Source organism: Panthera pardus, unplaced genomic scaffold (assembly GCF_024362965.1).
Source record: "Panthera pardus isolate Hobbes unplaced genomic scaffold, ASM2436296v1 HiC_scaffold_13, whole genome shotgun sequence".
Taxonomy (NCBI): Eukaryota; Metazoa; Chordata; class Mammalia; order Carnivora; family Felidae; genus Panthera; species Panthera pardus.
Genome location: NW_026526688.1, coordinates 122,182,005 through 122,207,104, shown reverse-complemented (window position 1 = coordinate 122,207,104; position 25,100 = coordinate 122,182,005). Strand labels below are relative to the sequence as shown.

General features: G+C 37.5%; 1 protein-coding gene and 1 pseudogene across 2 annotated transcripts; one reads left to right on the top strand and one right to left on the bottom strand.

Annotated features, from left to right (window-relative positions):
* Positions 1 to 1,648: 1,648 nt before the first annotated feature.
* On the bottom strand, positions 1,649 to 24,819 carry LOC109247202 (alcohol dehydrogenase E chain). Of its 2 annotated transcripts, none has more exons than XM_019415647.2 (9): positions 24,586 to 24,819; positions 14,240 to 14,341; positions 13,643 to 13,781; positions 11,697 to 11,784; positions 11,380 to 11,599; positions 8,974 to 9,234; positions 7,144 to 7,279; positions 6,053 to 6,191; positions 1,649 to 4,279 (listed from the first exon to the last, which is right to left on the bottom strand). In XM_019415647.2, the coding sequence occupies exons 3-9, from the start codon at positions 13,779 to 13,781 to the stop codon at positions 4,255 to 4,257; spliced, it is 1,008 nt and encodes a 335-aa protein (XP_019271192.1). In that variant the 5' UTR covers positions 14,240 to 14,341; positions 24,586 to 24,819; the 3' UTR covers positions 1,649 to 4,254. The 2 variants fall into 2 exon arrangements, with proteins under 2 accessions (XP_019271192.1, XP_053757363.1); XM_053901388.1 differs by lacking the exon at positions 24,586 to 24,819 and adding an exon at positions 17,276 to 17,404.
* Positions 17,525 to 21,372, top strand: LOC109247198 (abl interactor 1-like; annotated as a pseudogene).
* Positions 24,820 to 25,100: the final 281 nt, after the last annotated feature.

Here is a 25,100-nt window from a genome sequence, read left to right as displayed (position 1 = left end):
TAGTTATCATTGTTTATGAGGTAACTTAGTGAATTATTAAGCAACTTCTGTGTTCTCTTGATTCTGATAGGGTTGTGCAGATGGTCTTTTGGACACTGGGTCCCAAGTGAATAAAATGATCAAACCAAGTCCACATATATCACCATTAACCTCATCAAAATAGTGTTTGGCCCCAAGTATTGTGTTCTAATTCTGCTTTATACTTTCCCCACTTACTTTGGTTTCTCTTTTTATTTGTTGACCCGTTTCCTGAATATTACTAGGTATTTGACAAATAGAACTTAATATACATCAATAAAATTGTGACTTTAACATTTTTCAAGACTACTTAATAGAGATTATTTGTGCAATAATAATTTAACAGAATTAACTAGTCAAATGTCTAAGAAATGTAATTTTCAAATACAGACTTGCTCTCACTCTGCTTCAACTTCTGAGTGATTTTCTAATGAATCTTTCCAAATGACTTTCTTTCTAATACTAAACCAGCTTATGTGATTTGTAAAATGGCAAAGGTTAGTTAAGAGTTCAATTGTATTGCTTTTTGTTTATTTAATATTTCAGGGGGAACTGTGTCATTTTATCAGAGCTATTAGATAAACCGTCAACATGAAATTATTACTCTGCAAACTGAAAATTTTCTTAATTTTGATCGAGCTTGTTATGGCTGGCTAAAAGTAAGTACATACATTAAGAGTTATATTTTCTTAAGGGAGGCCAGTGAATATGGAAATTTTTGTTTCTAGAGTTAAAATTTTTATTGCTGGAGACCAGCAGTACAGCCTGAGTATATGCACCATTATAGGCCTATCAGGATACCAGCCACTCCATTTTTATACTTTGATTTCAACTTGCCTCCTTTTCCATCAATGTCAATACAAATAGCCAGTGCTGGATGCAGAAGGCACCTACCCCCAACTTCCCCAGACACCCCATGGAGGACTGTGCCACTCTGTGAATATACTGACATGCCCACCTATGTCCCACTCTTTACTTGCTACCCATGACCTGGGAGGAAGGAGGGTGGGAGATTAATACAGGCCTCTGGGAAACCAGAAGGATTTTATGCCCACTCTTGTGATTTTAAATTTAGAACCATACTCTCTTTTTCTGGATCTCTTATCAGCAGCACCAGTATAAAACATTGGCACACTGAGTAATATGGGATCCACAGTATTTCAGGGTGTTTTCTTAGGGACGTTCTGAAGGCCGCCTTCACCCTAAATATCTCCTTCAGCCTCTTTGACAAAACAATTAAACTATGTCCTACCTTTACATGGCACTCCATAGTTGACAGAGCCCTTTCACAGCATCATCCTGTCTAATCTTTATGAAGCTGTATTGTCCTGGTAGAGTAATTTTTTTTTAATGAAAGCATCTTTCATAGGTTTATTGATCCATTACTTTCAGTTAATTGAGGTAGAGAAATCTTTTTAAATTTATAATAGTTTATCAAGCAATACAAATTTTTGTTTACCTACAATGTAATACTAATCTCATAGTAAAGAGTGGACAGAATTTTTTTTACATAGATATATGAAAAAAGAAGACAAAAGCCTCAATCCAGTATCAAAAATGCAACAAAACCTTTTTTTTTCCTTTTTACAATCTGAGTTCCATAACAAAGAAAAAAACGGTGACTTCCCCCCCCCCCAAGTTTTTATTTAAATTTCAATTAACATATAGTGTAATATTAGTTTCAGGTGTAGAATGAAAAACTTTGGTAGCTTCATGAAAGAAAGACTTTGATCTGTAAATAAATCACTTTCTCATCTACACACATTCTCGAGCACTTTTTTTTTTGTGGCTTTTGATTTGGCTTCCTGGCAGCATGGACAGAAGAGAACACACACATGGGGACTTTATCAGTACCTCAGTTTTTTCTTTTAAAATTTTAAAAGTAAAGAATGATTTCTAAAAATAAGAAATATAGTCCATAATTTGGGCATGACCTAAGCAAAAATTTTTAATCTTTTTTCCATAGTTAAAAAGTTAGAATTTTCTGGCAATTTATTTCATGGAGATTTATCAAATGTACATCATCTCTCAATGCATTCCCAGTGCACAGACATTAGGGGACAGTCCACAGTTGATGGTCCACCTCAGGGGTGTTTAGGTAAATTGTGCTGACTGTTAAGAGTTGCTGATTTGTTGTTCAACGAAAGCCCAGCTGACACAGGCATCATTTTATCACACTGATTCACATTTTGTTTGTAATCTACTTTCACCTCCCCATTTCTACACTGGTAAAAAAGTGATACCCCCTTTCTTCTTCCACTATCATCATGACTGAGGGGTTGGTCTGAAACTGTGAACAGTCTGTCAAACAGGGGTGTTGAAGGTGTTATCTGCTCTGACCTGGCTTATAGGGAACCCAAAATCACCTGGTGAGGTGGGGGGGTGGGGGTGCATGCACAGTGCTTCATCATTGGTTTGGATGGTGAAAGCTCTGTTACAATGGACCAAAGTATGTGAGTCAACAACACATAGATTTTGGATTTTGGCATTTCAACCTGTGGAGAATTTCTATCTGAAGCACGCAGCTTTGAGGCCCCCATAGTATCTTTTAAAAAGCTGTTCTGCAGAATTGGGATAAACCTTTAATGTTGTCACAATCTAGAGTTCTTTGTATTTGGGTGACCCGTTAATGCTGATACCATATGTCCTCTACAGTAAAAAGTGTGCCAAAGGCATTAAATTAATCTTTCAAACTTAAAAAAAAAAAAAGGTTTTGTGGTCCTTGTGTTTAGAGTAATTTTTTTTTTTTTAAAGGATAAAATGGGCTCAGAGAAGTTGAGTAACTTCCAGTTAAGGTCACAATTAAGTGGTAGATCACTTGCACTAAGTTTTAAGTCCTTTCCACAATATCAACAAATTGTAGACATGGAAGCAAATAACACTTTTGGAGAGAGACAACACCCCTTAAAGGAGTAAGCTTTTTAGCTTTTTATGTATATTTAGAGATAAAGCTTAAAATGCAAATCTTCCCTTGAGAGTGGGAAAGCATGAACAAATGACTACCATAGGCTTTTACATATTCAAAAAATTAAATTCCAGAATTCTAGATTTAAGACGTGGCAGTTAATAGAAAAGTTCTAATTTAAAAATAATTTCTATAGAATACACATCTGTATATGCACATATGTTTACTTAGAAAACATATTTCTTTGGATGTTTGTGCCATTTCTTAGTTATATGTTGTGTCCATAGCTGTTTCATTCCCATCCCTACACTTCAAGCCGCCCTATTACTTTTAAATTACCTTATGACTCATTTTCAGTTAATTATAATAATTAACTATTTAGCCAATAAAGCACTTTCATGAGTAAAAAATACAGATTTTTGAATTTGGTTCTAGGAATAGTTCAATTTTCATATTTAATATCTGAATCTCGTATTTATCACATGTAGCATGAAATTGCTTCTGTTTTAAAAGAATAATTATATATTCATTGCAAACAGTATAAGAAGTAATAAATATACCTCCTTCTATCATATGAAAATATGTGACATTTCCCTAAAAAATTCCTTGAATTTAGAATATAGTTAATAATATGGTAACAACTTTGTGTGGTGACAGAAGGTAGCTAGACTTATCATTGTGATCACTTCCTAATGTAAATAAATGTTGAATCACTATGTTGTACATCTGAAACTAATATAAGATTATACGAATAAAGAGAAAAAAATTCCCTGCATATAGAAATTTTAGACCTTCTCTACTTGTAAATCTAAGTGTATCCTTTCCCAGATGATAGCGTTTCCCCTAGGGCTTTGGTACATTTCATAAAAAGGAAAATATAGACAGTGGAAATACAGGTAGAAATAGAAGAGTTCAAGTGTGGTAGCTCATCATGTGTATGCTGGGGGCAAGTGTAATGAGGACCTGCTCCCCTGGGTTTCAGTGACTGAGGGTGGCAAAGATACAAGAAGTGCAAGAAATACCTACCTTTCCTCAATGGGAAGGATGCCACAATTCAACATGAGTAAAATGAGTAAGAAGGAAAGTTTACTGGACTCAACTATGCAGCTGATATTGCATTTAGCTCTCACTTGAATTTTAAACATTTGCTTGAAAAAGGATTTTAAAAAAAAGGTGGATTTCATTTCATTTTTTGCTTCTTTTGGAAAGCTCTCCTGTGTAATTTATTGATTGCATTCCTGAAGAACAGAGTTAATGATGCTGTTTGGTTGATGGTTCCAGAAGGTGCAGGAGCCAAAAGACCTGCTCCAAAGGAAGGCATTTGTGTGGTCTCAAAATGTCAGGATGGTGCGGAGGCTGAAACAGGAAATAAAACATGTTAATTGTTTTAATATTTGGATAACCCACATGTTCCATGTGGGAGTCCAGGGAGCATTCAGCTTTGAAGAAAATGTAAGACTTCAGCATTTAAAAGAGCAGTCCCCTTTTCAATACAGGCACACCTCACTCTATTCCTCCTTTTTTTTTTTTTACACATTGAAGGTCTGTGGCAACCTTGTGTTGAGCAAGTCTACCAGTACTATTTTTCCAACAGCATTTGCTCACTTCATGTCTCTGTGTCACATTTTAGTAATTCTTACAATATTTCAAATTTTTTCATTGTTGTTATATTTGTTATGGTAATCTGTGATCAGTGATCTTTCCCGTTATTATGTAATTGTTTTGGGGCTACCACTAATGTGCCCATGTAAGACGGTGAACTTAATCGATACATATGGTATGTGTTCTGACTACGACTGGCATTCCCCTGTCTCTTTGTCTTTCCTGGGTCTCCCTATTTTCTGAGACACAATGATATTGAAATCATGCCAATTAATAACACTACAATGATCTCTAAGTATTCTAGTGAAAGGAAGAATCAATGGATATGGCAAACTATTGTTGTATTTATTTATTTATTTATTTATTTATTTATTTATTTATAAATAATATAATTTATTGTCAAATTGGCTAACCAACAGTGTGTACAGTGCATTCTTGCTTTTGGGGGTAGATTCCTGTGGTTCATTGCTTACATACAACACCCAGTTATTGCTGTTTTATTTTAAGAAATTGCCATAGTCACCCCAAACCTCAGCAACCCCCACCCCGATTAGTCAGCAACCAGCAACACTGGGGCAAGACTTTCACCAGCAAAAAGGTTACAACTCACTGAAAGCTCAGATGATGGTTTGCATTTTTTTGCAACACAATATTTTTTATGTTTATTTATTTTGAGAGAGAGAGGGTGAGAGAGCATGAGTGGGGGAGGGGCATAGAGAGAGGGAGAGAGAGAATCTCTGATGCAGGGCTTGATCCTGTGAACCATGAGATCATGACCTGAGACGAAATCAAGAGCTGGATGCTTAACCAACTGAGCACCCAGGTGCCCCGGCAAGATAATATTTTTTTAATCAAGGTATGTACATTACTTTTTCAGACATAATGCTATTGCACACTAGACTACAGTATAGTGTAAAAATAACTTTATATGCACTGGAAAAGCAAAAACTTTGTTTGACTTGCTTTACTGCAATATTCTTTTTATTGGAATTGAACCCACATTATCTCTAAGGTATGCCTATAATTTTTGTGAAAACTTCTTTGTAAACTGAAAAAAGAAAAAATTTTAAAAATTTTTAATGAAAAAAATTAGTGGTATCTGTATACAAAAAAATCCCAAGGTAACTCCAACTCCTTCCATAATGAGTAGGTCCTTAATACAATTTAAATTTATAGCCATTAATGGTAACCCTTTTTAGGTGGCCAGAAAGAGGCTGCAGTGACTCCATATTATAATTAAGACTCTGTGACTCTGAATCTTTTTCTTTGCAAGGGTGACTGTTCTCTTGTAAATAAAGCTGGGGTGGCTCTGATCATCTAGATTTACTGTAACCAAAATAGTTTGGTTTCAGTAGAACAGGAAGTGCAAAGCAACTATTTTAATTTCTCACAATATGATGTAAAATGTGCTACATCCTAAGACTGAACTACTAATGGAGAACCAAGGCACTCCAATGTTTTTTTCATTCTTTCACCTTCTTTCTCTATTGGCCAACACCTACAATAAAAAAGAAATTTAATACCTACCTTTTTCCAGAGCGAAGCAGGTCAAATCCTTCATTTATTTTTTCAAGAGGCAAAACATGGGTTATTAATGGATCAAGTGAGAACTTCTTAGCCATAAAATCGGCCACAAGTTTAGGGACAGAATCTTTACTCTTAAAGCCTGAAAAGAAAATAACATCATTTAAGATTCAGCCATAGGTTAAGAGGAGAATTGGAGAGGAGGCTTTCCAAGTAGAATTGAAATGAAAGTTTATAGAAAGTGCTACATCCCACAGACTACAATTACTGAGGTTAATAACAGATAGTGTTTCAGTATCCTTTTGCCATGGTTAGACTTTTTAAAAATCCACCTAGATAAAGTGGGGTCCTTAATTATTAGCTCTCTCACAGAGAAATTATACTATGGGTGGTTATTCCCTTAGGGAGCAAATTTAGCAGTTACCTAAATTTAGGCAATGACAGCACACATGAATGACTGCTATGGATTTCCTGGGTCCTATGAGGTATTTCAGTGCCTTATACAGTCATGAGTATAAAAGAAGTGGGACTGAGAGATTCTAGTTAATTTATGGGGACACTAAAAGGTGTGTCTTGGAACCTTCTGTGCGCATCCTTATATCCGTATCTAGTTCATTTAACCATGTTGCTTTAAAAACATTTTTTTAAATGTTTATTTTTAAGAGAGAGAGCCAGAGTGCAAGCAGGGGAGGGGCAGAGGGAGAGAGAGAGGGAGACACAGAATATGAAGCAGGCTCAGGCTCTGCCCTGTCAGCACAGAGCCCGACGTGGGTCTTGAACTCACAAACCATGAGATCACAACCTGAGCCGAAGTCAGATGCTTAACTGAATGAGCCACCCAGGCACCCCTAACCATGTTGCTTTTTAAAAACTGGCTTTGGGGTGGGAGGGAGGGCAGGGTGGGTGATGGGTATTGAGGAGGGCACCTTTTGGGATGAGCACTGGGTGTTGTATGGAAACCAATTTGACAGTAAATTTCATATATTAAAAAATAAAAAAAATAATAAAAAAAAATAAAAACTGGCTTTGTCACTTGTAAAAGGGAAGAACTCCTGAGGTCCATAAGAATTTAGCCATCAAGCCTAACTACATACCACCAAAAACTGCTCCTTTCCAGGTACGTCCGCCCAATAGCAACATGGGGTTCATAGAGATATTTTGAGAATAAGGAGCTACTCCTACGATGACGCTTACACCATATGACTCTTGGCAGCAGGACAAGGCAGCCAGCTGGAATAAAATTAATATTTAGCATCATTAAAGTGAATTTTCTGATAGTCCACACTCATGGTGCATGGTGTCACGTAATATTGATTTAGCTAGATTGTGAGTGTGTGCAGGGAAGAGATTATGGCTTTTGCTTCTTCATTCCCCACTGTGCCTAGGATAGTGTTGTGGTTTTAGGAAATGCTCAGAAAAATTTTTTTTAATGAAACAGTGGATGAATGAATCTGTTGTATATGCTTAATTCTTCCTTATAAAATAATAGAGGCAAACATCATCACAAACATATCTACCTATTTATTTATTTTAAGTAGCTATTTTGAACTCAGTACTTGAACCAGGTGTTTTGATGGCAAACAAGATGTTAAGGTCAATTACATCATCAAAATTGGTGTGTTTGTCTACTTGATGGTCTTCTGGAACTTCAAAAGAAAGCTTCTTCATCCAGCCAAGTTTTTAATCATATTCTACAGTAAGAGAATTGTTGAGGATTCTCTAGCAATATATAATGGTTAACCCTTTGATTTTGGAGTATGATGTTTAGAAGACCAGATAACCTCAGAACATGTGGCTATTGGATATTTGGTACCTTCAAGTGAAGTAGCAATCTAATTTCACAGGAGAAAATAGAGGGAAAACAACAGAAAAAGGGCATAAGGAGAAAAGCTATAGCCTTAGAACTTTAGTCATCTGAAGTGAGTATATTGTCTCAAGTCAAGGCTACAAAGAGCTTTATTCTTAGGGTGGTTCCTCATGTTACCATTACTACTAGGATTTACTGGAGAACCTCAAAAGGGGGATTTGTTGGTTTCTGGGGACTTTCTTTCAGTAAGGTTCTAGGGAGTTCTGGGTAGGCGGGATATATATAACTGGAGATGTATTCCTCCTTGCAATTGATGATATTTGTCATTGAAAGTAATGTTATGTATATTCCAAAGATTATGTAAACACTGCAAGATCAGAAACAGCACTGCATATCAGTAACACTAGCTAACATTTACTGAGCTTACCATCTGACAGGTCATGCTGTGCTAAGTATTTTTCATGCATTATCTCATGTAATTTATAAACAGTGCTATGAGATATAGATCTCTTAAATTTTTTTGGTGGAAAAAATTGTTGAGTTTCAAAGGTATTCAACCCAACACATAGTTACTGGGTGCTTACTATGTGCCAGGAACTGTGCTCTCTGCTGTGGCAAAATAAGGCAGCATGGTAAATGGAAAAATGCAATATTTTCTGTTAATAAAATGATACTGGTCTAAAATTGGCCATTATTCCTCTGGCCAAAGTATGATATATGAAAGAAAATGGAAGTTTCTTAAAATGTAAAATATTGATAAACCATTTCATTATGAATGTGAGAAAGAAATCAAACTTGCCAATTTGAAAACAATTTATATTACCCATATTTACTTGTTTGAAATTTTTTTTACCAAAAATTAACAAAGTAAAATTATAGTGGTTTAATTTTATAAAAACCCTCTTTCCTCTCGAAAGGAGAAATATTACTTGAGACAGATTTGCTGAGCTGATGGAATTAAAGATTTCTCATAATAATAAGTAGAATAACCCAACAGGATATGGAAAATCACCTTAGTTTTAAAAATATTATTTATATATAATATTTATATTCTACTGCCTCAAAGTATACTATGAAATATAGAAGCAGATATCTCAAGGCATTTCATGTTACATACCATGGTGTCAAGCCGCCCAATGACTTCAAATGAAAAATCCACACCGCCACCACTCATCTCTTTTAGGACCTCCTGGATTGGTTTCTTGTAGTCCTGAGGGCTGATGCACTCAGTGGCACCCACCTCTTTGGCCTTTGCAAATTTGTCTTTGTTGATGTCCACCCCAATAATCCTGGACGCTCCTGCTGTTTTACAGCCTATGATAACAGACAGACCGACTCCTCCAAGGCCAAACACGGCACAGGTGGAGCCCTGGGTGACCTGTGTTTTCAGAAAATGCAAAAATGGATTAAATAATGATTGCCACTGGGGCACCTGGGTGGCTCAATAGGTGAAGCATCTGACTTCAGCTCAGGTCATGATCTCGCTGTTCATTGAGTTTGAACCCCATGTTGGGATTTGTGCTGACAGCTCAGAGCCTGGAGCCTGCTTTGGATTCTGTGTCTCCCTCTCTCTGTCCCTCCCCTGCTTGTACTCTGTCTTTCTCTCTCAAAAATAATCATTAAAAAAATAAAAATAAATGATTGCTAGAAAATGCCTAAGCTATATAAAGTGCTATGCCTTTTCTGTTATGAGGAGCTGTTCGAACTCTTACGTCCAGCCTTCTGCCAAATCTCTTTTGGCTTCAGTTGCTTCATGTTTAAATTGAGGTGGTTGAACTAGATGAGTGGTTCTCAAACGTTGCTGGACATTAGACTCACCTGGGGAGCTTCAAAACATCTCAATGCCTAGGTCACAGCTTATAACCAATTCCAACAGAATTTCTGCAGGTGGGACCCAGTCCCCAGGTGACTCCAATGAGAAACTCAGGCTGGGAGCCAGTGCCCTAAATGCCAGGGACTCCCGTCTTGAATCGAATCTAGTAGCTCAAATCTATCAACAGTTTTAGTATATCAAACACAGAAATGCAAAGTTTTGGGAAATGAAATAATAAGTGGAAAAGATTATTCTGGGAGACTGAAAAATAATTCAGTGAAACCTTCAATAATTAAGTATTTGTTTCATTAACTTTCAGCATCATGACCAGTATCATGAGAGCATAAATTAGCTGTGAAATATAGAAGAGTTAACCTTAGTTTAGAGGAAAGCCCAAGAACAGGGGAAATTTAACAGATAACTAAGATAATATAGCTTGAGATCACTGTGATCTTATTGGGTCTTTATCCCTGCTTTAAAAAATATACTAATGAGCAATAATGCAATCAAAAGTTGGTCTATATTTTATTAATGGTTGAAAATAATTATGAATGCTCTCAGTTTCTGCTCTGTGTCTAGGCTCAGCTAGACCATCTGTTTAAACAGATGATGCAGTTGCATAAGAGACTCAGTGCTAGAGCCACAGAATTTGGAAAACTCATGCTTTCAATTGTTTTAGTTGGCTAGAGACTGTTTAGTAAACCTAGTCTGCTGTAATCAGCCTTCAGTGTGGCTGTTGATTTCTCCTATCCCAAGTAACTATACTCTGGGATATAACACCACTTTTTACCTTACTTAGAAAAATTTGAGACTTGTAATTGTGATCTAAAGGTGAAGGTAATTATGTATCCTGGTTTAAGATTCAGCAGGAATTTTGAGAGATAGGCCAATCACAATTCTCATACTAACCAGCTGTGAGATCTTGGGCAAATAGCTTTATGTCTCCGGGTTTCCATTTCACAAAATGAAGGAATACTGCTAGATTTCCATACTTTTGGGAAGAGGAATTTCTGTTTAAAGAATTTCTCTTTAAAATCTACCACCTCTGAACTGTGTGTATATACATGTGTGTGCAGAAGATGAGATGTAGCAGTGAAATCCCCTAATGACTGGATTAATGCAAAGTGCATTACTGAAGCTTTATTACTTCCTTTGTAGGGATCCACAGAGTGGGTGGGTTGGTAACTCTTGGTTTGGAGGTGCACTATATAAGGCTTTGGAATCTACTGTTCATCCCAATTCTGAGAGTAAAAGATCCATGGGCTAGATGCTAGTCAGAGGTGATCTCTTCATCTTATTTACTGTTGTTGCCTCTAAAGTTAGCAGAACCTACTATGCCTGATGCATGTTGGTGTTAACAGTACAATAAATTACTAAATGAGCTCCCAGCTCTAAAATTTAGTAATCATATAAAGAACAATTGTAGAATAATTATTGAAAATTACATCTTTACTTTTTCTTAACTAAGCGTCAATAGCATTTTCATCTGTGATAAATAAATTTTCTAGGATATGCTCATCAATTCCTTCTGAGGCCATTTTTACAGTCATAACTGATACCCTAAATTTTATCAATGTTATTGTGATAGCAGGAGGAAAATCTACCAGTAAATCTATGAAGAACGATCTCTGATTCCTGTGAGAAATTGCTCTCCTCTTGGTTCTTGATAGTCTGAGTGTAACTGGTTTTATCAACCATTGTCTTTCCTACCTTGGCAACTTTGACTGCAGACCCATAACCAGTAGAAAATCCACAGCCAATGAGACAGACTTTCTCCAGTGGTGAGGCTTCGTCAATCTTGGCCACTGAGATCTCATCCACCACTGTGTACTGGGAGAAGGTGCTGATGCCAAGGAAATGGTAAATGGGCTTCCCTCTGCAGGTGAATCTGATGGTACCATCCTGCATGGTCCCCCGAGGCATGTTCAGACTGGCCAGTGCAACACATAGACACACAAGGGCATGAGACAGTAGCATAACGGATGTGTAAATCCATTGCCTGTGTAAGGAGAGTATCAGAAACTTACTCGTTTTTCACGCAGAAGTTGCCTTCTGGGTGTTTACAAACATTGCATTTTCCACACTGGGGAGTAAAGAGTGGAATGACTTTGTCACCTGGAGGGTATAAAACAAATTCTTCTTAAATTTCTACCCAGGAATTAATACAGCAAGAACCAGAAGCTTATGCATACGTATTAGAGGTGTGTCTTTGAAGTCTCCAAGAAATAGGGTTCACCACTATGTTGTTGGTCATTGCCAGCCAGCATTGTTATTGGTTTGGGTTTCCATGTGCCTGAAGATTCTCAAAGAGGAAATGCAAATATCAGAAACAACATAGATTTAAAAAATATTTCTGCCATATTAATAGTTATCTTTTGTTGTGTGCCTTTATTCTTGAGAGTTTTATATATATCATTTAAGCCTCGGTAATTAAATGTTCTCATGTAACTGTAAACATAAATTTTAGCTGTGAGCAGGCTGGTATTCTTCCACTAGATGCCAGGGAAATCTGCTACTTTGTAATAGTTTGAAATAAAGTAAAAATGAGTGTTTGAACAACCATTTCTTGGCTTTTCAAAGTGACTATGCTTTTAAGTTTGTTTGTTTGTTTTTAAGGAAAACTAACAAAAATGGGAAAAAGAAGAATTCAAGAAATCCCTTTGTAAACCTCATCAATGAGTTAGGCACTTTCTTAAAGGTTAAAACTGACTTTCAAATGTTTGTTGCTGATAATTTGTAAATTATCTATTTTTTTCTGCTATGATTAAGGGATCAGGGTGAAAAGTAAGGGTGTTGTTTATTATTAATTAATTTTCCCTCCACTGGTGAACTCTACCAAAAATTTATTTTTTATTTTTTAAATATAATTTATTGTCAAGTTGACTAACATGCAGTGTACACGATGTGTTCTTGGTTTGGGGGATAGATTCCCGTGATTCATCATTTACATACAACACCCAGTGCTCATCCCAACAATGGGCCCTCCTCAATGCCCATCATCCATTTATTAATTTATTTCTGAGTAAAGGAAATATTAAGAGCTGAAACACAAACCAGACAATTGACCTGTTCACAGGTCAATTAAGTATTCGGTAATGGGGGAGGCCAAATCCATTGGTAAATTGATTTTTTTAGAATTAGACAAAATTTTCATTTTTAATCACCTATGCTACCTAGCCACAAGACCTAGAAAAATGGTCAGGCCATAACATCTAATTGAAAAATTTCTGTGCCTATCATCTCCATATAAAATTTCCATCTATTCACCCTTTAAAAATATTTATCTATATTAATATAAAATTAGAATAAAATCTATATTAAAGATAAAATAGTACTTTGTCACCGGTCACATTTAACCATGGTTAAAGGTAATAACACAGATATTGTTTATGGCAGGGTGTCTTCTGCTAGGTCTATTTCATTCCCTTCCATCTAGTCTGTTTTGTTCATTTAATGTTCAAGAAGGGAGGCCATACTGGAAGAGGAAATCAGTGAATGAGTCTCTTCCCACCTAAGAGTAGGTCATGTAGATTCAGTTAAAGCCTCATGGCCCCCATCCTGTGAAATCAGTACACAACAGTTTCCATATAGTGATGTGGAGGGTCAGGACATAGACTTTTGTTTTCTTATTTTGTCCCATTTGTAGGTCTCTTTGGACCTGACAGAACATAGTACTCAGCAACACTCAAATGGAAATTATTTGTTTATGAACTCTAACCTTGGCAGTCACTGCGTCTCACTTGATCTTTATGTGTTCCCGGGATCTAACCCAGTGCCTGGCATCTAATAGGCACTTGCTAAAGGAGAGAAAACATGATTGCATGAATGCACACATGTCTGAGTCAGGCAAGGGAGGGAAGAAAGGAGGAGACCTATGTTCTAGTCCCAGCTCAGCCATGACCTTCTGCAAGGTCTTTCCAGGCTGCATGATCTTGTTCTTGAACTGTGAATTCCCGAAGTGTGAATTCTGTACCTGGTTTTACTGTCGTCACACCTTCTCCAACACTTTCCACAATGCCAGCTGCCTCATGGCCTAAGATCGCAGGGAGAGGCGTGATAATTGTTCCACTAACCACATGGTCATCTGAACGACAGATTCCTGTGGCCACCATCTACATGGGAAAGGGAGGATGATTAGATACAGAAAAGAATAGGACACTTATCTTTTCCTCATCAAACAATTTGGAATAGTCTGTGAAACATTTTTTTTCTGAAATAAAGTCTTAATATACAAGAATGTATCCTTTTTATAGAAGTAGAAATTGCAGATTAGCACTAGGAAAGTTGTCACTCAAATTCTACCAGCTGATGCTAATTGATGTTGAAATCTTGATGTACGTCCCTTTATACTTTTTTCCTGTAGAAACATGTAAATTATTTTTTATTTTATTGGGATTAGACTGTATATACCCTGGTTCCTTTTTAAAAACTTAACAACGTGTATTTGTATCTTTCTTGACAATAAGTGTTTGGATCACCATATAGAAAGTGCCTTTTAACGGATTTTTGCTTATTTCCACTTTTACCATTTTTGGAGCCTAAAATTAAAAAACTGGAAAAAATGTTTCACCTTAATACGAACTTCATGGGCCTTAGGGGGTGCAACCTCCACCTCCTCAATGGAAAAGGGTTTCTTTAACTCCCACAGCACAGCTGCTTTGCATTTGATCACCTGGAAATTGAATAGAAAGATGCTACTAGTTTTTCCCCATTCTTAAAGTCAGGTATAGTGACTTTCATCTTGTTACGTGCAACATGTTCCCTCATGTCTGGACCCTAAAGTGTCCCATAGAAATGAAGGAAGGACCTCTGATTTACAAAGAGAATAAAAATACCTTTTTAAAAAACAGGCAAAGCAATCGCACAAGGAAAGAGAAACAGGATTAACTATAATGAGACATTGAGATAAAATGGAATATATTCTTTCAGGCCATCTTCATGTTGCTTTTTGTCTGCCAAGGGTTCTTTATTCCTGATATTTCCTAATGTCCTTAACTCGGTTGTTTACCCGCGACTGTTGGCTGGTGTGTGGAATTCTAAATCAACATAATTTTGCTGACAGGTTTAGTGCTGTTCACATAAAAGCTATTGCCCTCTTGCTCAATTCTCTGCTGAAGCCCAAATAATCTAACTTTATGATTTCGGTTGCACATTGGCCTCCCTACCTAGGATGAGTTTTTTTTTTCTCTATTTGCCTGTTCTCTTCCCTTGACTTTGTTTTCCTTACTGCTTGTGGTTGCTACTTGCTTGCATCACTCATTTGAAAGTTAGCTTTGGCAGTGCTGTTTTGTTGTCTGATTTATGTGTAGAAATTCCTTCCAGATTAGATTTGCAACAAAAATTTCAGAGGTTATAGCTGTATACGCACACTCACACACACCTATGTACACATGTACGTATATATTTAAAAATGGGAGAATGGTGTGCTTGAATTTCTAGCTAGCACAGTTTACCCATTGGGGTTCTTAAAAATAAAAGTTGAAAACATATTTTTAGTGGTTGGGATTATAATATAAAGCTGTCTTCATTGTTGCAAAGCTTACAAAATTAAGGGAGTTTTCTCCTAGAAAGAATTGACTTAATTGCAAATATGATAAAAAAATTTTCAATGCAGATTTATCCTTTTGACAATTTATTTTCATGTTAAATCCCCCCCAGTTTTCAAGGTGTTTGCCAGGGTCAATGCCACAATAGATATGAAAATTCTTGGAAATAATACGCTAAGGGTAGATAAGTCCTGACTACAAGGTCCTGTCTTGGGTGAATTACATACTTGATCTTTAAACCTCACAATGATGTTACCAGGGCAGTATTATTGAATTATTGGTCTTATTTTACAGATGAAAAGATTGAGGCTCAATGGACTCCATAATTGACTAATTTTCCCAAAGTCACAAAGCTGGCTGTCCAGAGAATTAAGATCAATGCAACTTTATTTTTTTACTACTCCATGGTAGTGAAAAGAGATTAAATAATAATAGCAGTAACAATATAACAGCAGTGACTAACATTTGTTGAATTATTTCTTTTTACAATCTTTTTTTTTAAGTTTATTTATTTTTGAGAGAGAGAGAGACAGAGCATGAGTAGGGGAGGGGCAGAGAGAGAGGTAGACACAGAATCCGAAGCAGGCTCCAGGCTCCGCGCTGTCAGCACAGAGCCTGATGCGGGGCTCGAACTCACAGACTGTGAGATCATGATCTGAGCCGAAATCGGACACTCAACCGACTGAGCCACCCAGGTGCCCCTGTTGAATTGTTTCTATGTACCAGGCACTGTTACAAGTGTATTACAGTATTAATTTATTAAATTCTCACACCACCTTATAAAATGGTATTATTATTGCCATTTGGCATTTGAGGAGACTATAATGCAGGAAGGGTAAACAGAAATGGGTGTTATCACAAAGCTAAAAGTGATTAATGCTGCACCCAAAGATTTATTGTTTTCATTAATACATTTGGTTTGCACATTTGCTCTCTGAACTCCTTTTAAGCTTAGTTTTGGCATATTTAATTGTTCTTTTTCCTAACTATTCCTCATTTGAAATGTAACTTGCCATTGTAAATACTAACCAGTAATGAATTAAAATAAAGAGATTTGGAATAAGAAAACTGACAACTGGCGACCCATGTGGTTTCCAACCAATCTAATTGATATAGGAGTGTTGTGTCACACAGTGTGTGTAGAAACCTTGGAATCTTTAAGTTATCATAGCAAGATAGTGTATGGTGTGATCCACTCCTAACATAACACATGTCCTAGAAACAGTTGCATAGACTTTTGTAATTGAGGTAGGTTAAACAATATGAGTTGCTTGTATTGAATGACCACATGCGTTTCTGTGCACCTAAGCACATTGAACAAATGAGCATGAATCCATGGAAGACTTAGAACTGATTATCTCTGTTCTCAGTGCTAATAAGTGATTCAAACTGTATCACTATTATTTTTATTTTGTAAACCCATGTTGACTTTTGTGTGGAGAAGATACTGTTCCACAGGATTTCTATGGAAATTTCCTGGATTCTGCACAGTAGGGCCCTTGTAATTCAGAATTTGCATGTTGATGCTGGCTTGCTTATTAATCTTGATTGTTCTAAAGTTTTGAAATCAGTGTGCCTTTTGTAAGAGATTTTATAGGAAGGTTCAAAGTATATCTCAAAGTCCTCTGAATCAAATTCCTCTCATAAAACTTTTGTCAGGTCTAACTTTCCTGTGTTCCCAAAAAGAATATGATTACAAAAAACATTTAAATTATGGTTTTTTATTATAAAGAAAACTCCTTGATTAAAAACATAGAATGTTAGATTTACAAATCTATTTATGATTGACTATAACTACTGCACATGTATTTAATACAGGAAGTAAAGATTTTATTAAGTACAGATGCTATGCATTCTTGATAAAGATATTTAGGAATAGCCTATTTTTAACTGTAGTTTAATATACATTGAGAATTGAAGCACACGCTCTGTTTTGTATTTCAGTACACATTGTTTCTAATTTATATATGCATTTTAAATTATTCATTAATATTATATCTTTGTGAATTATATAGTAAGAATATATTTCCAAAAGTAGAAACAAAATTTTTTTTGCTTACTTTTCCTGCTGTGCTCATCGTTCCGTTTTCTCTGCAGACCAGGAGACTGGTGAATTCTTATAGACTCTTCTGTTTGAGTAGATAAAGCTGATATGTTATACAGATATTTTGTTTGCTTGAGTAACTGCCCATTCCACACATGTGATCTGGGGTCTTTAAGCCACACCTATCAGCTTTTTCTCAAGCCAAGTCAAATCAGGAAGAAAAGCGCACTGAGCCAGCATCCAAACCTTTGACTTTACACCTTGCCAATTTCAGTTAATATATTGGGTTCATTAGGTAAACTATGTCCCTACACCTAAATTTTAATCTCGCTCTCTTTTTTTCCTAGATTGCATATTTCTTCTCTTTCCATCCCACATAGGGTGTTCGGAGTTGTTTGCCCTTCATGTGAGCTAATCTCCAACTTCTAGTCCATATGTTGCAGTTCGAAAAGAGGAGTAAGGAAGCAGCACAAATGATATTGGACAGAGAGTGCTCTGAGCCAGAGGAATAGGTTTGATTTAGCACTCTTTTCATAGAAGGGAAGTTGGACAACAATGAGTCACAGCACAGACACTCACCTCTACCTGTCATAACAGGGAGTTTGGAGCAGTGGTATGGCTTGGCAGACCCTATGCTTACTAGCTGTGTGCAGTTGGATTTATTATTTATCTGTCTTTGGCCTTAATTTTCTTACCTATAAAATGAGGATGACTGTTGGTACCCCCTCGAGGAGTTGTTTGAGGAAAACTGAGATAATCCTTTTAAAGCACTTCTCAGGGTGCCTGACAAATAGACAACCTTCAGTGAATATTAGCTACTCACTAAGGTTTCAGTGCTGACAACCTTACTTTCTTTTTGTTCTCCCAGCCCTCTAGGGGCTGAATGTTAATGTTCTCTGTGCCCTAACATGCCTTTTGTGATCTTTCAGCTTTTCAACAATTGTGCAGCCAGTTTTCGGTAATAAATCTACTTTGTTTGAAATACAGAGTTTTCTATTTTCCTAACTGGACACTGATACAGTTCTTGGCACCAAAAGTGCTCCCAGAAGCATACTGTCTAGCAAACCATAGTATTACACAGACTGAGTTAATTTACCCAGACTGAGTCTTTTTAATGGTTACCATGTGCTGACATAGAAAGCACTGGAATGAGTATGTTAAAGGGGGTTGAGAAGAAAGGAAAAGAATCCAGAATCATCAACAGAAGAGAAACCAATAGATGACTAACAGGACCCACTTGCTCTTTTCCATTATAGATTTCACGTAGGCCTGATCTGCCACGGTTTGCACACCGCCCATTATGTTTTCAAGTAGTTTTCCAGAGCACTTTGAAGACGTTTGAAGTATTGTACCTTTCGAATCCCTGTATGATACAGTCACTGAAAATGTTATGCTCAGCCATATATGCCTATTTGCATGATGCTACAAAACTTGTTTTAGAATTTTCATTCATTTTGTATTTTAAGAGTCCTAGAATATAAACAATTCTTTTGTGTTCATCACTTTTCCAGTTTTTGATTTTTCATTTTCATTTTTACCAAAATTATACATGCATATACATATGCAAAACTTTTTTCTACAAAGCCTCCTAAGAAAAGCAGCTGTACTTGCTTTCCTGCTTTTTCCTACATTTACTCTTCCCTACAAGCCACTGCTGTCAACTTTCGAAACTTATTATTTTGTTTTTTTATTTCCACATCTCCAAGTAGCATGCATATATTACTAACTTGGTTTTGCTTTGGACATTCCTATTAACTTTCCATTTGGGAGGATGAAAATTTGGGGCAGTCATTACCACAAAAATGCTCTACTTCTGGGGGTGGAGAGAGTGAGGAGGAAGAGGAGGGGGGCCATCCCACAATACCAGGCGGGAGGGCAGTAGGTGGTTTGTATCTGGGCTGTGAGGTGCTCAGTGCCTCAGACGTTGCTGCTTCTGTCTCTTTAATGCGAGAGGAAGCAATGCAGTGGAATTGGTGGAAACTGGCAGAGCTGTAGATGTTACTAGAGGAGGAGATCCCTGTGGCAAGATGGCACCGATGGAGAGTTACCAGAATCTGACCCGGGTGGTGGACTACTGTGAAAACAACTACATACAGGCTGCAGACAAGAGAAAAGCTTTAGAAGAGTCCAAAGCCTACACAACCCAATCCATAGCTAGACTTGCTTCTCAAATAAATGCACTGGCCAACAATGTACTCCAGTTGCTGGATATCCAAACCTCTCAGCTTTGGAGAATGGAGCCTTCCACCAATCATATGTCACAGACCGTGGACATTCATAAAGAGAAAGTGTCTTGAAGAGACATTGGCATTTTGACAACAAATAAGAATACACCAAGAACTCACAAAATAATAGCACCTGCACATATGGAGCGCTCTGTAAGGTGTATTCAGAAACCTATTGACTATACAATTCTGGATGTTGTGGGCCATGGTGTCAAGCATGGAAATACCCAGCCTGCAAGAACTGGCACACTGTCCAGAACAAATCTTCCTACTCAGAAACCTCCAAGCCCTCCCATGTCAGGCCGGGGAACACTGGGACAAAATACTCCTTACAAAACCCTGGAACCTGTTAAACCCCCAGCAGTTCCTAATGACTACATGATAAGTCCTGCTAGGCTCAGAAGTCAGCATAGTCCAGGCAGGACGGCTTCTTTACACCAGACACCGAGGACACACAGTAGAAGTAGTGGGGGGGAGTAGAAGTCGAGAAAGCAGTGGAAGCAGCACTATTGGCATCCCCATTGCCATGCCTATATTTCACCACCCACTATTGGACCAGCAGCCCCAGGCTCAGGTCCCAGTTCCCAGTACGGCACAATGACCAGGCAGATTTCTCGACACAACTCGACCACTTCCTCGATGTCTTCTGGTGGATACAGACGAACTCCCTCTTTGCTCAATTTTCTGCTCCTCAGCCTCATGTTAACGGAGGTCCACTTTATTCTCAGAATTCAATTTCTGTTGCTCTCACCCCTACCCCTATGCCTCAGTTGACTCCACAGATAACCTCTCACAGGCTTCGTGGCCAGGATCTAGGAAAGCATTGCTGATAGTCCAACTCCACCACCACCACCTCTCCCAGATGACATTCCCATGTTTGATGAGTCTCCGCCTCCGCCACCACCCCCAGTGGATTATGAGGATGAAGAGTCTGCAGTAGTTCAGTATAATGATCCACATGCAGATGGGGATCCTGCTTGGGTCCCAAGAATTATATGGAGAAAGTTGTGGCACTATATGATTATATGAAAGACAAGGACGATGAGCTATCATTTATGGAGGGTGCAATCATTTATGTGATAAAGAAGAATGATGATGGCTGGTATGAAGGAGTCTGCAATCAAGTGACTGGTCTGTTCCCTGGGAACTGTGTTGAATCAATCATGCGCTATGCTGATTACATTTTTGCTTTTAAAGCAGGTTCTTCTTATTAGTCATACTGTGGGATTATTATGGTTAACAGAGTTGTCTTAAAATATTTTCAAACGTGCCCATATTTTCAGGACATGCTGTTTTATTGGTATAATTGAATGTCTACCTGTAGGCATAAGTCTTTGAGGCAGTTTGTGTATTGCTAATCAGCAATTAATACAGGAGGCTGTCCATACCTGATAATGCTTATGTACTTACACAGTTAACTTTATGACCAGCCTAAGTATTCTGGGGGAGTGGTGTAGAATATTTAACAAATCATGATTCAGACCGTACCATTACATGTTTCCATGCGGCATGGTTACTAACGCTGTGTCAGACTAATATTAAAACCAGAAAACTACAATCCTCGTGCTGGTCATACTTTCCGTTTAGATTTTCTCATTATTGAAATATACTATTTGTTTAAAGCATGCATACAAATTTATGTATTGAAATATACATAAAAAATCCAAGATGCTTCCAATTTGTGTAATATTTACTTGGAGTACTCGTACTTAGGTCTCATGAAATGAATTGAGTCTCTAAGGTCTCTATGTGAAACAAAACAAAGGGTTATCTGTAATGTTGTAATTTGTACCTAAGTTTTTTAATGGGTGAATTTGCGTTATAAATTTTTTCCATTCATAAATACATAAATGAACCAAAGATTTTTGTCCTTTCCCTCACTGGTTTGCTTATAAAATAAATGAGTAAATTTAAAAAATATTCTACTTCTCTCTTGTTTCCCGAAAGAATAACAGAATAATTTGTTATTAGGACTATGTAAATGTTACATATAGGTGAACCATTTAGTTTGCAGTGGTTTTTTTTTTCCCCTTTACCTAAACAATTCTGTTTTTCCTAGGATTAAATATTGTTCGTTTTTTTTTTGTTTGTTTGTTTTGTTTTGTTTTGTTTTTGTTTTTGTTTTTTAACTAGCTTAGTAGGGCACTTGGGTGGATCAGTTGGTTAAGAGTCTGACTCTTGGTTTTGGCTCAGGTCATGATCTCGTAGTTTTGTGAGTTTGAGCCCCACATCAAGCTCTGTGTTGACAGTGCAGAGCCTGCTTGGGATTCTCTCTCTCTCCCTCTGTCTCTGCCCCTCCCCTGATCGTGCTATCTCTCTCTCTCTCTCTCCAAACTAAATAAACTTTAAAAAAATATATAGGGGCGCCTGGGTGGCTCAGTCGGTTGAGCGTCCAACGTTGGCTCAGGTCATGATCTCAGGGTTCGTGGGTTCAAGCCCCGCGTCAGGCTCTGTGCTGACAGCTCAGAGCCTGGAGCCTGCTTCGGATTCTGTGTCTCCCTCTCTCTGCCTCTCCCCCACTCATATTGTGTCTCTGTCAAAAATAAATATTAAAAATTTAAAAAGAATTTGTAAAAAACTAGCTTGATTTTGTCTTTATGCTTACATCTAATTCAATGCCCAAAGCATCTCCAGTTGTTTAGTTCTCCACTTAGGACAAATAGACGCATCAAGTATCTCACCAGTTTTGTCTTTAGAGAAATCTTACTTGGAGTCTTTGACATGCTCCAGAATGGCCTGGGTGTGCTCTGAATCTGGGGCAGCATGCTCTTTTGGATTCCTATGGCTGCTCTAACAAATTACCACCAACTGGGTGGCTTCAAACAATGGAGATTTATTTTCCCCCACTTCTGGAGGCCTAAAATCTGAAGTCCGTACCACTGGGCAGAAATCAAGTGTCAGCAGAGGTACTAAGAGAGAAGCCATTCCTTGCCTTTTCCAGCTTCTGGTGGCTGCCACATCCCCTGGCTTGTGACCACACACTCCAAACCCCTTCCTTCCCTGCTCCTTTCTTCCCCCTCCTTCTTCGTGTTGTCTTTGGGAGCTTGTAGCATGTTCTGTTTATCCCTGGTAGTCTGAAATTTTACAATGACCAGTTCTAGGTGGATGTATTTTTATCCATTTTACTGGCATTCCGTGGCTTTTAAAAAAAGATGAGGGTTGGGGCGCCTGGGTGGCTTGGTCGGTTAAGCGTCTGACTTCGGCTCAGGTCATGATCTCACGGTCCGTGAGTTTGAGCCCCGCGTCGGGCTCTGTGCTGACAGCTCAGAGCCTGGAGCCTGTTTCAGATTCTGTGTCTCCCTCTCTCTCTGCTCCTCCCCTGTTCATGCTCTGTCTCTCTCTGTCTCAAAAATAAATAAAACGTTAAAAAAAAATTAAAAAAGATGAGGGTTAACTTTAAAGTTCCAGAAAATTTACTTAAACTGTTTTATTAATGCTCTTCCTTCCCTACCCTTCCCACCCTAGCTTCTCTGTTCTTTTATTCATTCTGGAACTCCTACTACTCAGATACTGAATGTTTTGATATACCACTCTCATTTTCTGTCCCATGCCCCTTTTTCCTTTTTTCCATCTCTTTGTGTTTGTGCTCCCTCCAGCTTCAAATATCCTCTTGAAATGAAGGCACAGTTGGCATAGTCAGGGTTTGCAGGGCATGACACGAGCCTCCTGGGGGTTGGGAGTTCCTACCAGCCCAGCAGTGGCACTTCATCTTTAGTTCCAGTGGTGGGGCAGGAGGTGGGTTGGAACCGAAGCCTGTAGTGATGAGCAGTATGTACCAGCTCTGAGAGCCCTTCTGGCTCCCAGCAATGAAAAATTTTATTTCTAAGATTAAAAGCTTCTACTTTTGCTAGTTTTCCCTAAACTATCACCTGTGAATTGAGACATCTTATGTTCATGGAAACAGGAGCCCTGATATTTTGCTTACCATGCTTGTTAGTCCCCTGAGAAATTGTGAAGGATATTTATACAACGATTGATGAGTTCATGGTCCAGTTAAGACCTGTGCTACACCTTGAGCAGCTATAGCTGGATAATAACACATCTCAGTTTGCCAGAGACAATTACTATGTGTGTTCCCAGAGTGATTATGAATAGCTTACTCCTTGCTTTCAAAAGTGTTCTAGTTTAGATGATTAATTATGTGGTCACCCTACTTATACTTGCATGTGAACTAGGACAGAGGCTCTAGGACATCCTGGATTTAGTCAGCTACAAAAGGCCTCCTTGGAATAAAGAAAACTTCAGAGTTTCAAGAGTTAGAGCTTATTGTTTAACAACTAGCTTTGACCCTTGTGACCCGTTTCAGTTGTATTGAAACAATTAAAAGAGTAGTACAGAATATCACTTAGCTAACCTTTACTACTTTATGAATAATATAAGCTAGTCTGGGATTAGAGCAAAGGCTGATGTGATTTTTGAAATTTGATAGTCTCATAAGAAAATTACTCTCAGAAGCTGAATTAGAATGAATCAAAGTCTATGTTCAAAAACAACATAAGAGTTAAATATTTAATTTTGTTAGGAAATGATTATTACAAAACCTTAATGAAGTGGTCACTGAAAGATTTGAAAGTGGTGATCAATTTTTATTTTAAAACCTGGAAATGGATTGTTGCATAAGAACAAATAGAGTTATTGGAATGAGAATAAGTGGAAAGTCGTAGTTATACCATAGTTTTAATCAAATTGGTATTGGAAGAGATTAAGGGTCATAAAGGTGAATTTAGGTGTTCTTTTCTTTATCTTTTTCTTTTTTTCTATTTATCTATCTACCTATCTATTTATTTATTTATTTATTTATTTATTTATTTATTTATTTATTTATTTATTTAGAGTTACAATCCAGAAGCCATTCTATGTGCTGCTAGGGTAAACAACCAAGACAGAACTTGTTTATTAGTCTAAACTGCATGCTAAGGGGAAATTTTAAAAATCCTGGTTTGCACAGCTAGGTGAGAGATCGTCCAGGTAAGCAATTTAAGGCATTTACCATATCAGCAAATAGGAAAAAAAAATTTCTTTTCAATTAAAGCAAATCAGAGGAAAAGCAAGATCATTATTATGTAAGAGTGATGTTTCTGGTTTACTCTGGTTTACTCACCTGGGAAATCCTGGGATTGTGGTAATCTTGGCAGGATCTAGTTGTCTTAAGGTTGATCGCTGTAGTCTCAAAACAGAATTAATGTTTGTGTACTTTAATGTTAAAAGTAAATGTCTTCCTGGAATGCCTTGTCTGGAATCTAAGTTGCAGGGAGGAGAAGGGAAGAATGGGAAAGGAAGAAGGGAATAAGTATTTCTTCTGAGTCTAAATTCAGGCCTTGGGAAAGTAGAATCTAATCAAGAAAAGTTGGAGTGAAGTATATTCCTTTATAAGAGAAAGTTCAAAGGCACCCTCCCACCCCTCCCCCATGCTTAAATAAAAATAGCAGAAAAGGTTTAAACGAGTTCATGAGCTATTTATGTGACACATAGTACCTTCTTTTCTTACAAGGACATTCCAAAGCTCTTACAACACTCAAGTAGTGGGTGATTTCCAAGTCTGAGGGTTCTGGGGGGCTTTTGAGCAGTTTTTGCTTATTTATTTTAAAATTAACTTTATTGATGTCAATTTTATAC

What these genes read in the sequence shown, in the direction of transcription:
- LOC109247202 (XM_053901388.1), bottom strand. An exon ending in AACTTCTGCGTGAAAAACGA is followed by an intron (nt 11,600 to 11,696) that starts GTAAGTTTCTGA and finishes TGCACTGGCCAG; the next exon opens with TCTGAACATGCCTCGGGGGA. An exon ending in GAAAGGAGCAGTTTTTGGTG is followed by an intron (nt 6,192 to 7,143) that starts GTATGTAGTTAG and finishes TTTTCTTTTCAG; the next exon opens with GCTTTAAGAGTAAAGATTCT.